The sequence below is a fragment of the Echinococcus granulosus genome (assembly GCF_000524195.1).
Source record: "Echinococcus granulosus chromosome Unknown EG_S00002, whole genome shotgun sequence".
Lineage (NCBI taxonomy): Eukaryota > Metazoa > Platyhelminthes > Cestoda > Cyclophyllidea > Taeniidae > Echinococcus > Echinococcus granulosus.
In genome coordinates this window covers 1,496,144-1,521,892 of record NW_020170382.1, presented here as the reverse complement: position 1 = coordinate 1,521,892, position 25,749 = coordinate 1,496,144, and the positions used below count along the sequence as shown (strand labels likewise).

The following is a 25,749-nucleotide window of genomic DNA, read 5'->3' as shown; positions in this document are numbered from 1 at the left end:
ATGTCTTCGGGGTTCTATCACTTGTATTTTATCAAGGATGTTGCCACCCCTCTACAAAACTTGGCATTCGATGCAGTTACGAGTTACGAGAATCTTCGGCCGGTTTGGATAGATGGAGAAGATGCAGTTGAAAAATTCAAAGATTCTTCTCCAAACAATTGTTGTTTTGTCTTGGGAAAATTTTCTGGTTCAGTGTACGAACATTTCAGGGCTCTTGGTTCCTCTGTGTTTGGTCCACAAGTTCTGTTGGATTATTTGCGTGAGGAAAGACCTCTTCCAAATGTCTCTCACCCTCTTTTTCCACCGCTTTGCGGAATGCGAATGTCACTGTTACCTCAATTACCGGTCAACAACGGGAACGCCTCTTTTCCTCAATCGAAATGCTTCATGGGGTCGCCTCTAGGAACTTAACTGATGAAGTAAATGTAATCGTTGCTCCAAAAGTTGGTTCTAAAAAGTATATTGTTGGAGCGAGTCGAGGTCTGCACATCTTGACACCGGAATGGATCGACGAAGCGTGGAAACTTTCGGAAACTGTGGACCCAATTGATATGCTACAGCATAATTTAATGTCAAAATTTAAACTGCCTATATTTGCTCAGCTGGTTATCTGTGTGTCCGGACTTACAGTTGAGGAACGAAAAGAAGTAGCCGAAATTGTGAAAAACAACGGTGGACAGTATTCAGGTGAGATGAAGATCGGTTTGACAACCCATCTTCTTGTTAAGCGTGCTGGCGGTGTGAAGTATAATTTTGCGAAAAAGTGGAAAGTACGGGTTGTTTCTGTACACTGGCTATCAGATTCCGTTAGCAAGGGCTACGCCCTAGATGAAACTGATTATTACATTAAGGAGGAAGGCGGTCACCGTCAAAAATGTCATTCTTCCACACCCACCTCCTCAATTTCTGTCAATGATCCCAGCGTCTTGGGGGATCTTTCCGCCATTACTGATCCTAATCATGCCAAACTAGATGAGACACATTTCAGTTGTCTGAAGGATCTCACAAATAGCACTCGTCTTTCCAAATCGCCCGAACACTCATTTCTTACTGGTTGTGTTATTTTCCTTTATGGGTGCGATTCTTCTGAGTCTGCAAAGCTTGCCGAAATGATTAAAATTGGTGGCGGTATTTTGTGTGCTGATGCTTCTGAGAAAGTCACTGAGTCCGTGACACACGTCGTTTTTGGATCCGATTCTAAGCCCATTTCCCCCTCCGACCTGGAATCTGAAGTATTTTACGTAACACACAACTGGCTTGAACAATGTCATGAGCAACACAAGCGCCTTGCCGAGAAAGAATTCAAGCCTCCTTTCCTCAGCAAAACTGAACCATCGGATCAAAACATCGATGACAACAAACCCTCTGGGGTCCCAGTGGACACTGAAGAAATCCAGTTAATCAATCAATACTTCAAGGATGGTGGACTTGCTGATATGGATGATTTTCTCTCCATTGAAAATAATCCTGAGGATCAGACATTTCAAGGTGATGCTGAAGAGACAAAATTAGTCACCCTCAAACAGCCAGAACCCGAGGTTCAAGAGGAAGTAACCTTATCGGATTCTGGTCTATTTTCCCATCTTATTTTCAAGCCGGACATAAATTTCTCTCTTACTGCCCATCCTGCTCTATCCGAAGTGATCACAGATGAAGGCGGCAGTGTCATCAACGACTCATCGGTTGCTGCAGACTACATCATCTGTTCCTACGTTTTGCGTCAGCCAGCCACTTCCAACATGATAACTCCCTATTGGATTAACTGCTGTGTCACTGCTAAAACCCTTCTCATTTCCGAACTCGACACCCAAGTTGGTTTCCGTCCCATCCACATCCCCCCCTCCGTCACTCTACCCTTGGACGGATGTGTGATCTCTCTCAGCGGTTTCGTCGGCAATGACCGTGTCTTCCTCACCGATCTGGCCCGTGGGCTAGGTGCTGTGGTACAGGAGTGCTTTCTGCGTAAACCTGTGCCTTCGAGGAACCTCATAGCGAGCACCCATCTCGTTGCAGCCCGGCCCGATGGGCGGAAGTGGCCTGCGTCGAAGCAGTGGGGCTTGCCTGCTGTATCATGCAGCTGGTTGTACGCTTGTGCTACCACAGGGCGACGTGCAGCAGAGATGGAGCATCCGGTTATGGAGGAGGATCCATTGGTGCCGCAGGACTGGTCTCAGGTCATTCAACGGTCCTCCCTCGCCTTCAATGTGACTCCGAAGTCAACACGCCGGTCTGATGGAGGGGGGCAATTGAAGACCCCAGGGTGGGTAGGAGCTGGCGATCAGATGCGGACCCCTTCGTCGGGGTCTCTAGAGGTACTGCATGTCTCTCCACCGATGTCGGAGCAGGTAACACGGTGTCTGAAGACTGCTCTTGCAAAAACGAGTATGCTGCCGAAGAGGAATCTGGCAGAGACTGGTGAGTATGGCGCTTTATGGCAGAAAGGTATTTCATGTTTTTCAGCAAAGTCCCTGACTGGTCTGCTTTTCTAGACTTCAAGGAGGCGGCGCAGAGTGGAAGAGTTCTCAAGGGTGTGGTGATTTGTGTTGCAAAGTCTCTTAGTGATCGCCAGGTTGCGCTGAATGAACTTGTCAAACAGTTGGGTGGCGATTTTAGGTGGAACTTTGATGTTAAGGTTCGTTCAGTAAGCATGTTACTGCGTTCTTACTGTCTAATATTATCTCATTTAGACATTGCTAACCCTGGTGTTGATCATATTAGCACCCGAGTATCCGTTTTTCATAAAAAAAGTCATCTTTCTTATTTACGCTGAGTTAAAGCGTTAATTTGGTTTCAGTTTGACTGATTTCAGCCTGTTGTTTTTTCATTGGAATACTGTGTGCTTGATTGCTGCTTGTTTGTACTAAATATTTGCAGTGAAATGGCTTCTGATTTCACACATCTGAGGTTGCATATGGTTTATATTATTGGTTGTGTTTGTTATTCTTACTCCAACTAGATAAAAGCGATTAACTTTTACGCACTTAATGAAGGCCTTAATTTTGATTACACTTAGATGTGTTCATTCTCTGACTTGTTTGATCGAATTCTTGATAATGTTTACTTCTTTTTTTACTACCACAGGCGCTTATGACATTATCTTATTTCTGAAGTGTTACGCAGTGGATTCAGCTCTCCAACAGCTTTACATTGTTGTCTACTAATTTCAAGCGTTCAAATATTGTTGTAACAGCCAATTCGTTCGCAGTCTGAGATAGGCTTGCGTTTACTACAGCTTTTGCATTACTACTATCCGTCGCCGTAACTTCAAACTGACCTCTCGAGTGACTTATTTCGGATTGCACGGTTACAAATCAGAACGAAACTTCTCAAGCTGTCTGCGCTACTTTTTCACGGCACTATGGTGGAACTTGCGCTCAGAAATAGTCATTTGAAAGACTTTAAAAGGGGAACGTGTTCATTTGAAATAGCGACGATGATGAACCTTAACAACTGAAGTGCCATAGACTGCGGTTTGTCTCCTGTAGTTCAGCTGGACTCTATTTGGCTACTCCTGATATTAATTTTTACTGCTTTTATGCAGCCTCTGGTTACAAATAACTTCAGCATGATAGTAGAGACGGGTTTGAAGCTTAAAGCAAAAGAATGCACAACTGTTGCGAAGGTCGTAGTGCAGGTAGACTGAAAGAATTCTGGCTATGTCGTGCGAAACTAAAATAGACTTAGATTCTATGCTCCCAACCAACTTCACTGTCTCCCTGGAATTAGAGGTTTTCGTTTCCATTTTGTGCTCCTCAATGCTTTGATGGATGGGTTTATGCGAATAAGTAAGTTCTCAAACCTAGTAGTGCTGCAGTAGCGTCAGACCCTTTTTCCAAATACCTTATTTTAAAATTGTGGTGAGCAATAGATGAGAATAGTAGGATGATGGCGCATTGATGCATCCAAATTGTGGTTGTTCCCGCTTGTAAGGTTCAGTAAAGTCGGAATTTTTGCAGTTCCGGTCTTTGAAAGTCTGAAGGATTTTAGACTGACAGACTGAGAGTAACCATAATGTTTTCCAATGGCAGACTAGGCTTTGAAATGTTTAACCCCCGCCTAATTGAATAGGAAGGCTTTGACTTCTCTGCTTCTCATTTATGTGTCTTCTCAGACAGTCCTTTTCCCAGCACCAAGTGGCGCCGTAGTAGTGTGTATGTTGTCCTTTGTATTCTCCTCTAAACCCCTAATTTTTGAAAGCAAATAAATTCGGTAGCGGCTTCTATTTCACCATACCGTTTGCCTTACCAAACGTCTACTTCTAGGTTATACCCTCAAGCACCTGCGGTAGCACTGCATTTTTTTGCTTTGCATTGGTGCGTTGTAGGATGGTCGTACTTAAACAAACAGGTACTTTCTCACCACCTTGCCTTTCCTCCAACCCGTAGGTCTGCACGCACATGATCGCTTCTCCGAGCACTTGTCTCCTGCCCGCTGCATCGCCAATGCTAAGAGGAGCAGCATCTGCAAGCCAACCACCACAGACTCTCCTGGACCCAGACGTCCGAAGCGCCCTAGAGGAGTCCCATGTGAAAGTGGTGGTGCCTCAGTGGCTCTACGACTGCCAGCGCCTCGGGAAACACCTTCCCGAAGCTGATTACGCTTTCTCCATTGACTCGGGTAAGGGGCTTTTTGATACTCACATAGTTGGGATTTAGCGTTTGTGTTCCATCTTGTTTGCGAATTTGTCCTAGTCTTGTTTTAATCGTTGCCCAGCACTCCAGGTGACTCCTCGTCCGCATTGCTTCTCTGGTCCGACCAATAACGTGCAGCTCTTAAGTCATCCTTGAAGAAGATATGAGGAATGCAAACCCGAAATCAGTTTTATTGTCAACGTCATGCTAGCACAGATATCACGAACAGAGCTTAGTGGCACTACCGTAGAAAGGGAATCACGGACGGTTGGAAATATCCGCGTAGTAGCATAGTCAGTCCAAATGGCGTCTTAATACACTGATCCCGGCTTATCTAGAACTTAGTCATTGGTATGCTCCTCATGACTGCTCTTCCGCACCTACCATAAAAACTGTAGCTGGACCTGTTAAAACCATTGGTTGTTTGACTTTCGTCATATTTGTAAGGATGATTGGTTTGCTGATTCAGCCGTGTTTGGTGCTTTGATGTGTACTGATGATAGGCCCTAATTTGATCAGTAGGCATTGTGACAAATAACTCAAAGCTACGATTTCGCCATCTGAATGACTGATTTCATCGGTCCACAATAGCGAAAGTGAGACGCAATTGACATAATTTTCAGTGGCATTGCAGTCATTTTGTCCAAACAGCTGTGTTTCTAACATTGTTTATGGTAAACCTTTACTCTGGGTAATGGCCTATATATCCGGAGGTTGAGGCACCGGAGATCGGTGAAAGTCATGTATTAACCTGACTAAAATGGATATCACCGTGTTACCCTCTACTTTGTTTTGAGCGTTGTGATTACTTAAAGTCACTTCAGCGACGGTCGACTGTTTTAGAATTCTCAGCGAGATCTCAACAAATATCACACTTTCATCGTCATTTAACGCTAGAAGACCTCCGAATTCGCCCGTAGTCGTGTATTCGAGACACGTCGATGAATCCCCCTGTCGCTTTTTCTTTGAAAGTTGCATTATTGTAAATGCATCTTCTGTGACGGTTTTATTAAGACCATTTGCTCAGAAGCAGAAGTTGGCGTCAGAATTACGTTTTTTCTTTCACTTGCCCTTTTCATTGTTCCCATTTTTATGCTGCTCATCTGCCTGTCTTGGTTACTTTTGCTTTCTCGATACAAACCACACTCTTAATCCACTTGATCATTTATTATTTTTTTCCATCCTCCCTGTGAACAATTTTGATTTGTTCAGTCCTGGTTTTATACCATTACTGGTCATTGTATAGGACTTCACATTAAAGCCTCTACCGAAAGATTACACTGTTTTGATAGTCCATCTGCTATGAGTCTCTGTAGATTTAGCCATCCACTGCGGTTACTCTCCCCGTATGATATATGGGTCCGGTATCCAGTCAGTGAAATTCGGATGTTTGGTTGCCTCATGACACTAAAGTGGAGCAAACTTAGACGCCTTTTCCTCTAGTTCTTTCTCGACTGATTTGAGTGGTGAAACGCACTTTACCTCCTTAAATTTTCGATTTAGTATAAATGGTCGAATATTTGTGGAATGCTAGCATTAAGTCTTGTTAATTTCTGTTTTTCGGGTATCCTTATCCAATATATCCGCTTTCAATTCATTAGCTGATTTGGTTCGGCTAACTTGCTTGCGATCGCTTTGTCGAATAATTTAATGGTTCAAGTGAAATTTCATCTTCATATTTAGAATGCAGCCTGTGCAAACAAAATTGTTTTTTAGCATTAAGCTTTTTAACATTACACCTGATATCTTTAGTAGAAATAACAAAAGTAAACCGATTTTTACTTCATGACGCCATTATATGTTAACCGGTAATACCACTTTTTTCACAATAATCTTCCACTGATATTTGCCTCTGAAGAGGTCACCAGACTGAAAAGTGTGCAGACAATTTAGTTTTGCTGGAACATAGGGATCAGAAGGCTAAAATCACGGTTATCGCTGTTATGGGTAGCGTAGCAAGATGCATTGCCGTATACGGCCTCCGTCTTGTGATAGGCATTATATCCTGCACCCACTATCTTTACGATTCCGGACCGACCGTTACAAACGAGCTTAAATTTCTTAACCTCTTCCTTTTCTAGCAGCTACTGTTTCACCAAAGCAGTCGACATTAAAAGCGTCTGCTGCCACCGACGTTGTGGATGAGGCCCAGTCTTCATCGATTCTGGACGATGTGGCGCGTCGATTGGAGTCGGTGATGGGGAGCAAGGCACAGCCCTTCAGCGAAGACCCTCACCCCGACCGCCGCGACGTTTCTTTGGCCGTTCGAAGGTCGCACAGGACCCGTCGTCGGCATATGCCCACCTGCGGCTCTGGTGTCGACGGATTCGGCCTCAGCAGCTCTACAGCTCCTTCCAGCAACTTTGTTCTTCCTGGCCAGTCCCTTCAGGCGTGTTTGAATTTTTTATGAATTCATTGTTCATATCTAAATGCGTTTTAAAACTTACTGGTCTGAAAGCTGTTTATTATTTGTGTGCAGAAGAACGAAGAGAACTATTAGCATTATTGGGGTGATTCGGGAGCAAATCAAAGGGTTGCCGTTGCTACACCCAATGAAAGCAATGCTGTTACATATCTCCCCTTCCTTTTCTTTTAAGCGTCTTTTTGGTGCTTCACACTGTCACCGCAAGGTGGGAACAAAGATGCCATAACCACTTTATACCTTACCGAAAATGCTTCTTAATTTGTTCGTGGTGGTGGATGTCGTGCATTCAGATGGGTTTCTTACATATCACTTCTGTTAGGCAAAACGTTAGGAAGTAGCTCGTTTAGGAGGTAAAGCTGCAACACGGGGGAAGTGTCATTTGCTCCGATCATGTTTAAATTAAAATATTACAAGGGGTTCTCTAAGCAGGTTCATTTCTTCCAAACCTAATCTCGATCAATCGCATTCCATGAGATTAAGATGTTCAACACAGTTCCTATAGCCCTTCTATACTGAGTCTCTACGATTTCAGTCAGTCGGGGAAAAGACGGATTGTCCTCTTAGGGTTATCAATGATTCAACTTTATTTTAAGTTTATGGGGACTATCACCAACGTGGTAGTTGTATCGCATGGCTGAGACGGTCTGCTTATTGCACTCAAAATTGAAACAAGTGTTTTACTAGGACTATGTCGTTCGATTGAACGTCTCGAAATGAACTAGCAGTTGATGTGAATTTGACTCGCCTGTTGGAAGCCAGTGCGGTGTTCATCAACATCAAAGCTAAATTTTGGCCTTTAAATTGCTTTGGTATCTTAAACAGGTCCGGTGGCAATACGAGGACTCTCCCGAGGTCAGAAACGGACTTCCTTCTCCTCATGTGGTTAAAAGCCAAAGTTCTCGCGAGTCTACTCAGCCGGGTGAGAATGTGAGCCCCGAAAAGTGAGCGACTTTTCTCTCGCTTCCGCTTTCAGTATGTGTGAAAGTTTATCGTAACTTTTCCCCTGATCCACAGAACCACACTTAAGCCACAACCACAATCGAGTACAAACACTACTCGAGTTCGCATCTTCTCCGTCAGTGGTGTGAACCAGGATGAGAAGGTGCGATATCAGGCCATCATTACTGAACTCGGCGCCGATTTAGACCCTGGCATGACCGTTGGGGAGACCACCACTCACCTGATCATCAACTCTCCCAGTAAGCCACTTCTCATATACCTTCGATTCGACTTGGATACCCGCGAGTAGGCAGCGCTTTTCATTCTCTCAACGTGCAGGCCGATGTGAGAAGTACCTGATGTGCATGGCGGGTGGAAGGTGGATCTTGCACAAGTCCTACCTTGATGCTTGCGCTGCAGCCTCTGTGTGGTTGCCTGAGGAGGCCTACGAGTGGGGCGGACCCGGCACCGAGCCCCTCCTCATCCAACTCTCCCCCGCTTCCAATCGTTCCGGCCCCACGGGTGGCCTCTCCTGTGGGCAGCTGCGTGACCTTGCCAAGGCTGCACGCCATTGGCGCAAAACGGGCGGAGGTGCTTTTAAGGGTTGGAGGGTGGTTTTTGGTCCCGGGTGTGATAGAGAGAACAGCTTTAAGAGGATTATTGAGTTTGGTGGAGGAATGGTGAGTCCCTAGTAGATCGTTTTTACTTATCGAAATTTCAAAAAATTGAACTTTTTTAATTCTTCTAATCATCGTTTTCTCGATGTTTGAGGTTGGGTGTACCTGACATCCTCCTTCTTAAGCTATACCCTTCAACGAGTTATTCTTTGTTCCGTTGTATTTTATTACTTCAAAGTATTCTTCACTTATTTTCCATCGACGTGGCTTTTGAACGAAGTCAGTGGAGCTTCTTATAGTACGAGAGCACTAGAATAGCCCCATTGAGATTTCTCTTTTGTGAACAATGTTTCCATTTATTCACATTTCATCCCGTTTTTAAGGTATCCTCCCTATTGTTCTTTCATCTATGCCTTTTCAGATAAACAAAGTGCCTTTAGCTCTACTTTTGAAATCCCTGATTTTTTTACTTGTGACGGAATTACATTATTTTCTGATTTGGCTGCTGAGTCAGTTTAGTTTAAAACTTTACCCAATACTATTTTTTTTAACAAATAAACGTGCTTTATGGTAGTACTTATTTTCGTAATTAGGAAATATTTAGGACTTAGTATTCGTCTATCTTGGGGGCGAGTCTCCAGTAATTTAAGCTAAAAATTTTACATGCTTGGCCTGGTTATTTATTGCTTGCTTTTAAATAGTTGCTGAATTTTAAATAGTGATATTTCTAATGAATACAAATTTTCCTGCTTATTTTTGCTGCAAATGCTATTATGTAAGTTGGATACCTTCTTTTTATGAAGTTTTCTTGTACATAGTAGTAAATTTTACTACCTGTCATGGGAACGGTTGGCACAACCGTACGAATCGGACCCTTTCTGGAGGTGTGTTACCATTGGTAATGCACGCATTTATGACTGCTACTACAAAATAATCAGTAGGCTTTCTCTCACTTGGGTTTTTTTTTGACAGTGCACTTGAAATAAAAAACTTTCAGGGAACTAAGAGATTGTGCAGTTCTTGGGGGTCACTTATACCTGATTGTTTACATGACCTATAAAGGATATACATGTGTCAGTCTATCGATGCAGCATGTTTTATTGTGCTTGTAGTTCGGACCCTCATAATAAACTGGTCGAACTTGATGTGGTTCGAGCTTTTCTGCTTATCAATATAAATTTAGCTTGGTTCAGAATTCGCAGAAGCGATAACGGCACATTCGTTTAAGCAATTTGAAAGAATCTCAATTCTCAACAGTGAAGACTTGCACATCTCTATCTGTTAACATGTCAGGAACAAATCTCCGTAAGATTTTTTGAGTAAGTGGTGGCGGCATAATCCGTTGACACTTATGCCAACTGGTAAGGGAACGTCGTGGAACTTTTACATGCATTAACTGCTGCCGGTAAACTTCAAGGGCGTCCAGTTCGTTTTGCACTTTGCGTCGTATAGGCATGCCGCTGTGGCACAGGGTTATTTATTGGCTGATTTGTGTAGAGAAATAGCTGTTATTTAAAGATTTTGGACAAACGTTAAATGATCGCAAATTTCGTCGGTTAGCTCAGATGATCCGCTCACGACCTGCTCTACACTTCTGAGGCTCGTACTGCGTCATTCCTGGGTCATCCTCCACGTACTGGTTCTCACCTCTTGGCATCAGCATTACGCAGCCAAATGTGAAATGCAATAGACGTCTGGGTGGGAGACAAAAGTGGGATAATAATAGAAGTAGCTGTGGGACAAAAGCAGGATTCTCAAGCTTTTGTCTTGTTGCCTTTAGGGGTTGTTTTGACAAGTGATGCTTTAAAATGTTTTCTGCAGTTGCCTGACTTATTGCAAGAAAGTCTCATGAATCTGTGTGGGTACCGTAGTAGCAATCATACCAATGTTATCTGAAATGACATTTACACTCGCATTCGTAGTTGGGTTCAGCCAAGGCCTTACGCCTTTACGTGAAGTGCAGACACCGCGGATGATGTAACCTTTTTGAGACGCACCGTCCAATCTTGTGCTGCCTTCCAACCATTCAGCCCAGTGCGTGGCATCTCCCTCCCTCGTCGGTTGCTTTTGCTACCGCCTCCCTCTCCCCCTAGTGTCATGACTCACGTACCATTTTGTGCACAGAAAGTGAGTCATACAGCCCCCTCCACCCAGTAAGTGCTTTTTGTGAGACGCTGTAGGGGTGGCGGGTTGCAATCCTACCTCACACCTCGTCTCCTTTTTTCCGGTCGAGATAGGAGAGAGTTACATTCACACCTCTGCCAGTATCATTCATCTGTTTCTTTTTTATGTTCGCCCTCGAGGAGATTAGCCCATCCCCTCTATGCACCTGCTTCCTTCTACGACCATCAGACGTGTCACAGCGTTGTTCCTCTTCAGGACCTGCATTTTATTCCTGGGCTATAGTTGGCTCAATCGCAAAATTGTAAATTGCATGCTATCGTACTGTTCCTTTGATGTTTTCCCACCTCAGTAATTTTATCGCTTTGGTGTTCATAATTTGAAGCGTAATACCTAATCACGTTTGCTGGTTCCACCGACCAATTTGCTTCCTGTTTTCATAATTCGGTTTTTGTGGATAACCTCCGAATAGTCTTTTTTAGAGAAGTCAAGATTCAACTTTTTTTTTGTTTTACAAAACATGTTTGTCTGCTCTTTTTTCCTGTTCTCGAAAGCGGATCAGTTTATGTAAAGCACAGATTTGGCAAGGCCTACTAGATTGTCTCTTGACCCACATGATAGATAGTGAGGCTACAATCTCGCTTCTGAATTGCTTTTTATGCCCAAAGACAACCAAAGCCAATCACCCGATTTGTCTGCTCAATCCTCTAAAATTATATGATGTTGGGAGTGTGTTTGTCGGAAATACGCGGAAGAGCTGGGTTGTTAGTAGCGCAGGTGGTTGAGTTGCAGGAGCCTGGAGAGACCTGCACGGAAGCGTACAATTTAAGTAGGTGTTGCAGCCTCTGTCTGGTTTTGAGCGTTATCCGTAGTAGTTGCTTCGGTCACTTCCGTTTCGGGCCTTACAATAGTATTGAGGTGTATTGAAGTCGACTGCGGAACTAAGACGACGCCAGATATGCGATACCCAATCGCCAACGGGAAAACACTTCTGAATTTAGCAGTGACTGTGCATCTCGTCGATTCCACCTGCCGCATTTGTTTTGTAAAATGCACGATAAGGACCCATTTGTTGTTTTTGGCCTGGACTTTGTTCTACAGTGAACACAGGAGTATTTATGTAAAATTAAAACTATTTAATAAAGTAGCATCTCAGATCACTTTCCGGCTTCATTCTTCCTTTCCACTGTTACCATCTTGCTGTTATTCAGCCATTTGGGTTCATTGCTTACGTGTCAGCATTTGTGGGCTTTGAGTTGCTCAATTCTGGTCACCGCGATTCCAATAGCCCTTCTGTTGTGAGTCCTCTCAGATTCAAACATCCCCGCCAGACGCCAGTCCTTCTTGCTGTTTTGCTTTGCTAAACATTGGGATCCTTTTTTTATGAATTGGGTTCATCGATGCTTCCACCAACATGTCATCAGTTTTTTTGGTTGAGGGACCAGTAGTGCAGGTGACATGGGCAGAAAATTATTCTACAACCTAGAGACGCTTTGGCCCTGGAAATATTACGACTAGAAGGGGAATCACCTACTGGCGTAAAGCGCAATCGAAGCGACATACGCATCCTCACTCACTTTTTCATTGAGTTTTCACCCCTAAATGAGCCGTGCCGTGACTCAGTCCTGCGCTGTCCAACTTTTTTCCTTCTGCACGCTTCCTTTTTCTTACTTGGGCCTATTTTTCCTTCTTTCGACACTGGATGAACTCATTCCTCTGTCGAAGACTAAAGGGCGCTGAACAGGGATCGTGTTATCTCTGACACATTCGTTCCCCCCTATTGTCAGTTTTGTAATTGTGCTTTGTTGCTTTTTTCTACTCTCGACGTGGGTTGGCAGCCATTCTGACTTGGCACTGTTTACTCTTTCTCCCTCCTCTCCTCTTCGTTTCCATGTTGATGAACGGGAACGTTTTTTTTTGTTTTGAATTGACTTGGCTTTGGGGTAAATACTGTTTTGTTTGATTCATAAGATCAGGCATATCAATTCCAACTAGCTGCTGATGCATTACCGTTGTATTCTTGCCTACAATTCGAAGATATATTGTCCGTGTTACCTTTTAGTTCAACAATTTTTTTTTAAATTGTGCCCTCCTCGGGAGTACTTTTTCCGTGATTTATTTGATGGGATGTTTTTTTTCCAGTTTCATAAGATCATCTTTTATTTCTATTGCCATATAATTCTCCGGTCTGGTTTTCAGTGGTATCCATTGTCTAGACTATAGTGGAAGGAAAAACTAATCACTAGTGGTTTGTTTTGCATCCTCACATTGTTTAACTGAAAAACGTTAACGCACGTTTCGGATTATCTCTTTCTTCTATTTCTTCAAGTGCAATTTTCAGCTGATTTGGCGCTACAAGATTTGTGGCTTTAATCAACACTCCCTTCATGGGGTCAAATCCATGCAAATAATTGTGCCTGCTTGGAACTCGACCATTCTCCAAATAGCCAATACAAATTTTAGCTGAATTCTTTGCTTTTTTTAGTTGGATGCTGGTTTCTTTGCTCTGTTTTTGCTTTTATTCCCCTGAAAAATGAAACCCTCGTTTATCAGTCTCTGGTATTGCGGCCCCTTGAGGTGTTTTTTTCCGCCTTCAACTTCGTTGCCTGAAATAGCCATTCTGTTATTCAGTCGAATTCCCTGTTTTAATGCACCGATGATTGGAAATATTCCCAAACTCCTTAAATTTCCTCATTATCGTCTCTTTTTTTCTTTAAACACATTCTCCCACTTTTTTTGAAGGAATGGTTTTTTTTACCTCGTTTGTAGCTGGATTTTCATTTTGCCGATGTTTCATGAGATTATTCATAGTAACGGAGTGTTAATCCACGTCTAAATAGCTCTTTGTTTTTTTTTTTATTTTATTGCAAGAGAAATGGTTAAATACAGTCCTTATTTACGTCTTCTTTCGGTTCGTATAGGAAGGCGATTTCTTAGCTTCCTATGTCTTTCCTTCAAATACACCTTTTTTGTCTTTCATGTAGACTGAGAAAAGTTCGAACATCGGGGCAAGATCCGTTGCGCTTGGTTGCGTTTCAACCTTATTATTATCTGACCAATTTTTTCATAGCTTATTGTTTCCCATTGTAACGTTGTCTGTTTTTTTTTAAAAATTTCCATCACTTTATTTTTCTTGGGAATTTTTTCCTTTAAACTGCTCGGCTTTTCTGACTTTCTCCGGATGAAATCAATCTTGGTACCGCTTTTTTTCCGAATCCACTTCAGTCGCTCTCTGGATAACCAGTCTGATTTTTACCCTATTCTAATAGACTAGCAGAAGAAAAAGGTAGTCATCTGAAACACTGATAATTTTTTTGCCAGGTTATTGACGGAGTGTAGCATTTGTCACCATATCACCAATGTAATATTTCAGATGCTCCCCGAAGACATGCACAGTCATGAGGTTCCTCCAATACTCCTTATGGTGGTAGGAGGGGGCTGTAATACAATGAATAAAACCAAAACCACACCTTTTTTGCCCTATCTCCTGCTGGGGTCAAATTTCAGGAAATCTCTACGTTTTTACTGGTCCTCTTTCTCAACGTCATGCATTATATCAATCCGGTAGCATTTTTCATAAGTTTTTGTGCTTCCTTAGGCTAACAAAGAACTCTTTATGTATCATGGATTTAAAATTGCTATGAATAGTGGTACAATTCATACGGACGTTGACGTAACCAAATCGCCTTATAGTTTAAGAACATTGAGTAATCTATCACGGATTCACCTACTCATTTTATTCGCACCGATTAATCTTCTCATTTAGATTGAATTCCTGGCCAATTTTCTGTATCTTCATGAGTCAATTTAAGACGCAACGGATTTCCCTTTTTTAACCTAATGCACTACCTGACTCGCTGACCGGGGTTTGAATAATCTATTCGCTTGCTCTTTTTGATTCCACATCTCTGTTGCTGCTGTTGTCACAGCGATGTCAGAGCACGATTTGCCAGTGAAAGGGGGGGGTGGGGGTGGGCTGAGGCTAGACGAGGTGCGGGGCCCATTGTGTGTCCCCTTTGGCAGGACACCCACACCGCACGTTGCCTTGTTTCTCCGTCCCCCTTCCGGGTCACCTGCGCAGTCCTGCCCCCCTTACCCCATCCTATTCCTTTGTTAATACTTACCGCATCTGTTGTCACCTTATTTCTGACAGCAGTTCTGCCGATTTTGCCTCATTTTTGGCCTCACGTTACTGGCACACATGAATTTCGTCTTTCCTTGCTTTCTGTGTCTTTTCTCCTGCATTTATCACCCAGCTCTCTGCTTGTTTCGTACCTGAGTTGCCTCTGGAGGTGCTACAAGATAAAAAGCATGGACTGCATAGCACCATGGTGGTAGCCGAATCAAGGGAGACTGAAAGGAGCGGGTAGTCAAGTAGATAACTCATAACTCATTTACATCTTCCTTGAAGTAAACCCATAACTTACGCATTTATCCATTCGAAGATCATTGAAGCACAATCCCTTTGAGATCTGGTAACTCTGCTTCGCCTTTTTACCTAGAGGATTTGGTCCATTGCTCAAAAAAAGTTGCATTTATTCCATATTTTTGTTCATGGTTTTTATGAAGGCGAACTTCTCACTTCGAAGTTGTAATTTTAATCAACCTTTTTACCGTCCATTTCCTTCAAGTCCACAGCCTCCTTCATTCACACCAAGCAACCATTCACCTCTTACTTTTATTGTTTGGCCGTAATACACCTCGGATGTACAAAACAGTTGCTGCAAAAAAAGTGAATTGCCTGACTTTTTAGATTCCAAAAGGGATACTTGGGCTGTGATGCTTCCGACGTCTGTGACATTTTATCCCAACAACCTTATGAGAGCCAGCCTAGTTATCAATGACTGAGGTGCACTGGCGGCTGCCATGAGCCATCATTACTGATAGCAGAAAAATCCCACCATCCCGCCTGTCTCGTTTTTTTGCCTTGGCCTTTTCGTGCGTTAATCACACCAAACGTTGAGCGATCACTTATGTGCTCGAGGTCACACCCTTACACATCGTCATGACAGCTGATCGTTCACCCGCTCTTTGATAAACAAGCATTCTCCTGTCTTTGTGATGGGGATTAACGTGGAATTTTATGTTGTCGTGGTGATTGATGTCACTAAAAACACCATTTTCTATGTAATGGATTCTTTTTGTTAATTTTAGACCAGTAGACCATCCTAAACACCATTTGATGATTCATTGCGCTTGAGTTACCCTTAAAGGTATTGTGAGACCTATGTGGGGGTTCATGCATGACTATTGTAGTGGTACAGAATAACTGGAAGATTAGTAGCAGAAATAGAGGTCGTGATTTTGGTTGCCCTTCTGCGGTGAATTCCTGCAGATTCAGACATTCACACTGAATGCTGTAACTCCATGACGCTGGCTTGTTGTTCCTTCGTTGTGGTGTCACTAACTGTCATTAGCGGGTTCTCCCTGAAGATCTTATAGAGTATGCAAATGTGAAGTCCCTTTCAATATCGGGGCAAGGGAGGACTGAGAGGCTGATGCTATAAATGAAGTGGGCAGAATTTTGTGCCCCTGTCGTGAAATTCTATTCACCGAATACTGGGAAGTATATGTGCAACACAGTGTATACTTAGAGAAGGTATCATTATTCTGTCCAACTGAAGCAGCTCCTATTACCCTTCTGATTGTTCTAAGTGTTGATCAGGAGACGGGAAAATAAGATCCCCGATTTTGCCAGGGGATTTCGCTTAAATTTAGCCTTTTGCGTTCCTCACATAAACCTTTATTAATTAGTTAGTAGTGGAGGCCGGATCGTATTCTACAGCGTGCCAATTTGGACAGTAGAGCTTTTTGGATGCCAATCCCACGTCATGCGAAACGTTATTGAGTTTATCCTCATTCAATCAGTCTACAAACAGATATTTTTGGTATATGCATTATCTCACTTTAATAATGTGCGAACTGTGGTTCTCATATTTTTATGTCACCCTGCCTCATCTTTCTTTCACGGTTCCAGAACTGGTCGGTACGGTTTATATTCATTCATTCACGCCTGATGTACCTGATTGAATGGTGATTACTTTCCCCTTCAAGCTCCCTTAACCGGTTACTCCCAATAGGGAGGATTTCGTGTTTAATTTATCATTTTGGTCCAAATGGAAATCGTAATGATCTGATGAATTGGTCCTTACGAAAATGGTTGTCTCTCTCACGGCAGTTAATCTTCCCGTCTGATCGGGGATCAGAAGGAGGAGGATTTCGTGTCTCACTGAACGAGTTCACAATTTTTGTGGTTAAACGAAGCAGTCCGTGATTATTACCATTAGAGATTTTAGTCCGTTGGTGGTGGTGGCCAGCATAAGTCTGTCAGTAATGGTTACTGATTCAAACTGGTTTTTATGTGTGTGTCAATCGTTGTTAGATGCAGATTTACTTATGGTCGTTAAGAAAATCGAATTTTTAATGGAGTGTTTCAATCCTTCCATATTCTTTGAATATCTGTGTCGATTTAACAACGTGGGGGTGGTTATTCTTGGCAGACGATGGGGCCTTCTCCCTTTTTGCTATGATTGGTGGCGTTGGAGCTATACCCGAGGAAGAGCATTGCTGTATGACGCTGACCGCTCGTGAGCTAATAGTATAGCTGATGCTGCGATCAGGAATGTGTGCACTGGCTGTAGGCCCGCGTGTATTTGGACAAACGTCGTTTTGCTGTGTAGAACCTGTCTTTTTTCCCCTATCTCAGCTCTCCTAGTTGTTGCGGCTCTCTCGGCTACTCATGAGACAGGGCGATTGATGTAATGGGGCCGTTTGTAAATGTCGGCGCTAGCTGTACACCTAGTGAATCCCAATTGGTTTCCTCACGTCGTGTGCCCTGTTAGGCCGAGTATATTGGTGGTTCACTCGTGAACTGGCAACCAATTCGGGTCAGTGGTGTTTTTATTGTCTAAGGTTCCCGCTTCGACTGCCTTCGTAAGAAAATGAAGCCAAAGTAAATGCATTTTTCAAAACGGATACGGTTCCGATCAGTACTTTGACTGGCTGGCCTGTTCTGCTTAGCTAAGACTTTACGCCAGTGACCAAGACGTGTTATCCACGAGTTCGTGCCTCAACAACAAACGTCCTTTTTGGCAGTTTTTTCACGCAACATCCAGCTGATTCTCTTGCTGTATCAGCACATTGCAATTCAAGTGGCTAGCGTAGAGGCTGCCAAAAAGTTGGCTGCAAGGTTATTTGCTGCAATAAATAAATCGCCTTTAGGTTTATGTGCGAAAGTGATGAATGTAAACAGTAAAGTTACATTTTACGTCCGCGTTTTGTTTGCTTTTGTGCTGCCACCATTTGAATTCGAAAGCCGCACGAGCTGCTAAGGAATAAACCTAGAAATTGTTAATTCGCCTCTAGCCGAAATGCAAAGCCTGGACTCGTCATTCTTGTGCAGAAAGCAGGGCTGCACATCATGAAGGGCAATGGCTATGTCTCTAAAATACAAGCAGTGTTTCCCTTTGCCTTCCTTTAGATAAGGAACTACTTGAACCTTGTAAAAATGTTATTATACATTCATGTTGTCTTTTTGCTCTTCACATACAGAGGAAGTCTCTGTGTCAAGTGTTTTTTTCCGTCTGTGCGTTCCTTTTTGCTCATTATGACACCTGCGTAGGCGGATGCTGACTGGCTGAACGCGAATTATTCAGGGCTTTTCCAAAACTTACTGTCCGCGTCATAAAACAGCGTAGAATAAATCGACTCAGCGACTTGTAAGTAGCATTGTAACCTGCAAAACCTGTGCATGAAACCATCTTTACCCTATCCACTTGCTTTTTGTCATATTATTCATAATTCCATATTACTTACTGCCTATTTGTACAACATGTATACCGATCGAGGGTCTCGTTCGCTGACGTTTCGAGTCGTTATCCAGAGTCCTTGCATTCGATTAACATTTGGAATTTTCACCCAGTTGCAAGATTGTTCTAGTAAAGTAATTAGGAAGGTTGTAATAATTGCACAGTACTCTCGCTGGAGGTGATTGCATTGTGTTGCCTTAGTAACCGAAAACTTATTCTACTTTTGCACATTATGAACCCTTGAATTGGCAGCTCACAGAACTGCAATTCCACCAGTGTGCATGGTAATCCTTCATTTCAGTAGGTAGACAGGCAAGATCTTCCGAACATGGGCATGCCCTCCCCCATAGAATCACCTCAACTGTTCACTTTTTAGGTAGCGCGTTACTTTTTCTAGACGTCTGTCTTGGAGTTCCAAGATCAGATATGTATTCCATCCAGATTGCACGAATCGCTTTACAAGATAATCGGAAAGATGATGACCAAAATGAAATGTGTTGAATAAGGTGGATGTTCTTAACTCTGTTCTGCTTAAATAAGTCAGATGTTTCATAGTTAACGTTTTAATTACTGCGTTCGCCTGACCGCGGCTAGAACAGTACATGAAAGGCTTCTTTTTATTTCCTTAGGCATGATAAGTAAAATTTCTTTTTTTTATTCCTAATTAGTAGTATGCTAATGTTGGTGCTACAGGTGTATTTCCCCTCTCTATTACTGAACCACCCAGTCTGTTGGTGCTTTGAGTCATCTGTGCCTACAGTGTTCATTTTCAATGACTCACAAGATTTTCACAACAAGGCAATCAGAGATTATAATTACCATGCAAACGTTCACTTGACGTGGTACGTTTGTTTTCACAATAGTGGGAGGCCAATGCTATCCTACTGAGGATGTGCCAAACATCAGAGAATTTCAACAGCTGATTGTATTGCATCGAAATCCGGATAGTATGGACAGTTGTTTCGCATTCTGAAGTGCAAAAAGTAAAGCACTATGTGCTCTTCCTAGCATGGCTTGCCTCCCACGATGGTCAGCCTACTTATTACTTTGTAATCAGCAGTCTGCGACTCTTAAACAGTGACCGTTCCTCAATTTGGTTGTGCAGGTCCTGGCAAACGGCGCCCCCTACCCACCGGCAGAGCAGGTGACCCACGCCTTTACGAAGCGTCGCTCTGGCAGCAGTCGTTCGAGCGGTCCTCAGCCCGAGCTCCCAATCATAGAGGGCTACGAATGGCTGCGGGTGGAGTTTCTCTGCGCTCATCTCACCGGCATGGGCAGCGCCTCGCGCTCCGAGTTCCTTGTCAAACAGACTAGCGATGAGATGACCATTCCAACTGCCAAACGCAGTCGAGTTACGAGGTGATGTGGTTATCCGTCCCTTAAATCACCTCATCTCAACTACTCCTGCGTGGTGTCCACGCCGAACTTCCTCATGCTCTTCTCTCACTCCATGTACAGAACCCAATGTTGTTGGTTATGTCGGTGTTATCCACTGAATAGAAAGTATTGAAAATTGGAATTTTAGCCAAATGTTGACTCAGATTTCGATGAAATAAATACGTCTCGTTGTTGCATTCTATTTAAATATTACCCCAGCCTACCTTAGTCATGTGTGATGTTTTCTTGGGACAGCAAGAAAGAAGAAGCAGCAATGTAGTAACCTTCCATCTAGCACTCTATCCTGTAGCGGAGGCGGATTTGCCTTGCTTTTGCTCTCCGCCATTTCTGTACACCAAGCTCAACGTTGCTGTGGTGTTGTCAATCAAAAAGACAACCATCCATTATTCTGTCTGTCAATATTTTGAACAATCGGTAGATATTCTGACAGTGTCGAGGAGTAATTGCGTTGTGATCATTGCTAACCGGATCAACTAGGGTCACGGCTGTGTTTGTTTTGGTGGCACAAGAGATTTGTCCACGAAGGAAGTAGAATGCACAAATCTTCATCAATGTGAGTTATTTCAAAGAAGTCATTCTTATGACTGAGGAAACTCCAGTTTCAGTAGGTGGAGTGTACTTCAGCATTAAGTTCTATGAAAATGTCATCTCTACCCTGTCCGGGGTTCGCAGACGTGAGCGACCAAGCAGTACAGGTAATTAAAAGCACTAGTAAGGTGAATGCTATTGTGATAATCATGTTAGTACCTCATGCTTTCGTGTGTGCATGTCTACTTTGCTTCCCTCTGTGTGGGAGTTGTGTTGTTGATGTTAAATATAGAATGGATTTTGGGTGGTGTCCTATCCGTTGCCCGATTTGTGCTTTGAGAAACGAAGATCTTTCCAACACGGAGTTTTTTTATCTTATCCTGATAGGGAATGGGACTTTAGCTACCGCCCGGGATGTACGTGACGCTCTCGCCTTCTTGGCTGAGCGGTCACGAGTGTGTGACGTGCATCCTTTATCAGTTGGCGATAGCCAGTTGAAAAACAGACCGTTTGAAAGCAAAATCCGTACAATAAATGTAGGCTGCTGTTCTTATTTTGCCAGTAATCGCATTTTCTTTGGCTTTTTAAGCGGTGGGTGATTTAGTGCAAGTGTTGGTGTGACAGTGGAACGATAAGACGCCTGGACCGTGATGGCAGATTGCCCCTTTGAACGATTATGGTCCATTCTTCTCCATGCTCCCTCAGTCAACATTGGCTTCAAATATAACATCTGAGGTGTCAGTTTTTACGAATTGGGAGTTTTAAGGTATGATAGGGAAAGATACTGGCTATTGTCGAGTTTGGTTCAAAAATTCTGGAAAGTTGGTGAATGCTTTCTTAGGAGGTGGTTTGATGCACCGACGAAAATAATCAAGATTAGTGATTGTAAATTACACCTAAAAATCGGTTGTAAGTGGATTAGACAAATTGAAATAACGATTGTTATTGTTTTACTGAGCTGAGCGCATTTCAAGTTCAAAATTCTTTCGGTGAAGTGTAAACGATTACCGCCTGAGTTGGAGTGCACGCGTCATACATCTTTCGGACATGGAAATACTAGTGTTGAAGGCAAAGGGAAGTCTGTACTTATCACAGTCATAATAAAAATAAACTGCCTTGTAGGTGAACGTAACTCCACGGGGCATCGTGTTTGTTGTGCCCGCGGGGAAGTATTGTATCGCCCCGAGCCTTCTCTGAAAACGAAATGAGACATAGCACTAGGACAGAATATTTATCATCGATATATAGAAGGGCTGGGGGCGACTGACACATGGTCCAAAGGCTATGGCGCCCGGTGAAACTACAAAGGCGGAGTCTTAAGTGCCTGTGTAACGAAAACAAAGAGTTGGACAAAAAACCTTTTGAGCGTTGTCCTCTTCACCTTCCTTGGTCAACCTCTCGCAACAACCACCACAACGTGGTGGATGCTGTAAGAACAACAACCACGAACCGACCATCTGCACCAGTCATCGAATTTCCATGCAATTAGAAAGACACTTAACCTCAATGTCACCGATCCCACTTTGGCGATTTTACCGGATCTAGAGTTGGGTCCTGCTTGGCAACTGTATTGGGAAAGGGAGAATGTGTTGGCCACCTCGTATGTCCATCGTTAGTTGTAGGAACAATGACCTCAAAGCTGAGCCATTCAATAAGGGAGGGGGTTTTAAATAGTTTTGTGGGGCTACGATTTTGCGTCTGCTCCTCTTTTGCGTGCTGTTTTCGCTTCAGTGCTGTCCAGCCGAATCTGTGTGCGTTCTAGCCGGCTGGTAGGGAGGTGGAGGTGTCGAGTGTTCACTTCATATAGATGCCGCAGAAAGCTCCGTAACGAACTTTCCAGATGGTTAATAGCATTCCTACAGAACATGAGACTAGAGTAGCTGCCGAAGGTAGACGCCAGTTCCAGACCTTCTGTTGGGGGTCATCACGGGTTGTCTCATTCGCAGCATATGTATTCCTTCCGTCACGTTAATGTTTGGTAATCAGACATGGAACCGAGGTATTTGTAGCTTGGGTTGGGGTTCGCTTCCTGCTGCCACCAATGTAGCGTCTTAAGGCCTTCCTGAAGTCGAAAGAGGACATAATGCTAAGGCAGACTTTGTGTGGTCGACGTACAAAAGGGCTTGGGGCTAATGTCAGGGCCCGGAGGTCATGCTGCCTAGTGGAAGTACGAGTGGCGGGGCCCTAAGTGCTCACGAAACCAAAATGAAGGGTAAAAGAAGCAACCAAATTACTACAATGTAAACAGATATTGCAACTTGAAAAGTACTAAGATTCACCCTTGGTTATTACGAAGTTAAAACTAGGTACACTTTCTTTTGTTTTGTTGAGCTTGGATACTTGTTGTTTGAGTTTTGCTGGGACCTTGGAAATCACGCCGTGCATGGTAATGTGTCTGCGCCATGGGGATGATACGCAATGGCGTTGCCGTGATGCTTCATTTCACCCGCACCCCTGGATCGGTAACCACAACAGCCCGAATAACTGTCGGGCAACAAAAAAACCCCGTGCTGTTTTTCGGTATGCCTCACTGCGATGACTTCCTGTGCCTTGAGGTGCTTGCATAAATCTCGCAGTTGTTTACACGCACCATGAAGCACAGACAGGCGTGCGTCAGTCTGTTGGTAAGCTGCTCTTCATTGTGTCAGTAAAATGTGGGTTAGAAGCCGTGATTAACTCAGCTTTTAAAGCTACAGGGGCTTTTAATTAACTTTTATGTATACTATTTGAGAGGACAGAACATACCTCCCAGAAGTAGTTTGAACAACGAGATTAATTCAAGTTACACTGAGGAGGACCTTCATTTTCGTCTTTAGTTTGGGACAAGAGCAAAAACAACTTTCAGTTGTTCTAAAGTGCTGGGGACGATTAAACGATTAGTTGGCACTCATATCAACTGGGAAGGGAAAGCCTTGTGAAGGGAGGGGAATACTGCCTCATTCTCATCAGCATCCTTCGTGCTGCGCCTCCAGGCATCAGGATTAGGCGATATGCTAGACGGAATACACAGATGAGTGGGAAATGTAACTGAGACAGAGACGGTGTCTGAGGCTAGACTTTTTTCACAGCTCTCAGGGTTAGAAATGTTGTGCGAATGCGGTTTTTCGCAAGCCTGCCTCCCGGCGAAGATGATTAATTGTAGTGAGGGATTATTTCGATAGGAAAATATTTTAAGAAACTTTTTGCAGGTATTAAATTTCTGATGTAAAAGTCACTTTGCGGGCAAGCATGTGCACACACAAGATGAAGGAAAGTTCAGAGAGAGAGAGAGAAAGACAAATAAGTTTTAGGTCAGCATAAAATAATCCCATTAAATCCGTTGTTGTGATGATTATTTGGTGGAGAAAGTTGTTCATCCCTCGTTAGCACTGCTTTTAGGAAGGGAAAAAATTGTGGACAGGCTAAATGCAACGCTGATTCTCGGCTGATAAGCGCCAGTGACAGACAGGATCGGTGATTGACAGGCAAGTGTTAATGGCATACCCCTTCCGGTAACTGAGTTCGGCCTGGCTGACGGGTGGGGACTCTCACTTTACCAGAGGGTGAGCATATTTTCGCACGGTTGTTTGCTTTTAGCCTCGTGGGCAAAAGCCATCAGCGCTTTCCAGAGGCATTAACTTGAAGCGATTTCAATTACGTTCACGGAACGATTTGAAGCACTTGGGCCATATTTTTCTTAATTTTTAGATTGGAACGTTTGGCTTGGCTGTAGCAGATGTTTGGCATGCTTAGGGCCTGGATAAAAACTTGGACAAAAAGATATTCCTGTCTTCAGAAGGGGTAGAGGGTTGTTATGTCGGTGAAATAGGGCCTCCAAGATTACTGTTCAATTTATACCTATGAAAATCATTTTTTTCTATACCTCGGAGGCTGTCATCCGCCACAATGGGTAAATATTTACCTTAATGTCGTTTACGTGAGAAGTTGGCCGGATTTGGATGGCGTTTAGACCGTTGTTTGCACACCAAAAACTACAAAATATCGCGAGGGAAAGGCGATGCGAGAGAAAGAGTTATCGTCCTGGCTTCGTTTCTGCGTAGTTGCTAATAACTTAATTTTAGGAAAAAGAGCTTGCTCCCGGCCCTAAGGGTCTAGTTAAGTACGATAAATGTTACAATGACATAAATTTAGACTATTCAAAGGTGTACTTGTGGTACTTCGGTTGATTAACTCTCGCTTTTGGCAAAGGGTGACTGAGGGCTCCGCCTTTGTACCCCCCCCCTTCTGTTCGCCGGCATTACGAATTCTGTCCAAGTACTGTGTTTTACTTCCTCTTCAGAAAAGACTCGGGGAGCTAAATTGGTGGCAGCCGAGAGCGAACCCTACCCTAAAGGACAACTATCCTTATTCCTTTTACTGAATGCTAAACCTGAACTTGACGGAAGAGGGGCATCTGCCGCTGATGGGAGAATCTGTGACCACCTCTAACACATACCTTTGGTCACTACTACAATCCCGTGCTCTACAGGAAAGCTATTTACAATTAAAACGACACTAGCAGTGAACCGTCTGGAAAAGTCTCGTTACGGAGCCGTCCACGGTACCTGTATGAATATGTCAATAAATTGAACAAGCGATACTCCTTCACCAATCCACTATCTGAAAAGGACCCAGATAGATGTGAAGAACGAATTGGTAACAAGGGACAGATAAGAGACCTTGGTCCTACGAAAATATTTTAAACTCCGTCATTTATTATGTGCCTTCTTTTTGAAGAGTAAGCCTACAACTTGTGATGGACAGGAGACGGACAGGACATTCCCCCTTCCCCAATATGGTTCCCAAACAGGATGAAACCGCAGATCCAGTAGAATTACCAAGAGGTATCAGTGACATGGAAGTCGGATATCTTCATAATTCTTAGTTAGTGTTTTGCCCTATTGCACAGACTATGTTGCGATGGCCAGCAAGGTAGGTTGACTAAGGGGAGCGCGGGGGACGAAGCTCAAAAGGCGAGGGGACCATGCGATGCCTTGGTTTTTGTTTTACGGTTCTTTTTGATTACGCGGGCACTTAAGGCTTCGCTATTGTACAACCGTCGTGTGGGCTGGCCTTCGGACCATGCCAGTAGCGCCCTCCGACCCCTTCTTCACGGCAAATTTATATTCTGCTCCAGTATCATGTCTTCTTTCGTCTTCAGAGAAGACTTGGGGTGCCATAGTAGCAGACCATAAGTACAATAAGTAATAGTCAAATACAATTTGACCTTCTTTTCACAAAACAGTAATAACTCTTACGATTCAAGACAGTTGCTTATAGCCAACTTAACTAACAACATCCGG

The 25,749-nt window shown here is 43.4% G+C and overlaps 1 protein-coding gene across 1 annotated transcript; it reads left to right on the top strand. All coding sequences in view use genetic code 11, as the record gives it.

The window, feature by feature from the left end:
- EGR_00528 (DNA topoisomerase 2-binding protein) lies at nt 1-19,904 on the top strand (the record flags this gene model as incomplete). Its single annotated transcript, XM_024489777.1, has 11 exons — nt 1-323; nt 404-1,550; nt 1,596-2,415; nt 2,490-2,632; nt 3,542-3,634; nt 4,386-4,617; nt 6,716-7,010; nt 7,879-7,983; nt 8,071-8,255; nt 8,335-8,675; nt 19,647-19,904. 11 exons carry the CDS (start codon nt 1-3, stop codon nt 19,902-19,904), a joined length of 3,942 nt encoding a protein of 1,313 aa, XP_024355774.1.
- Between the last annotated feature and the right edge of the window lie 5,845 nt (nt 19,905-25,749).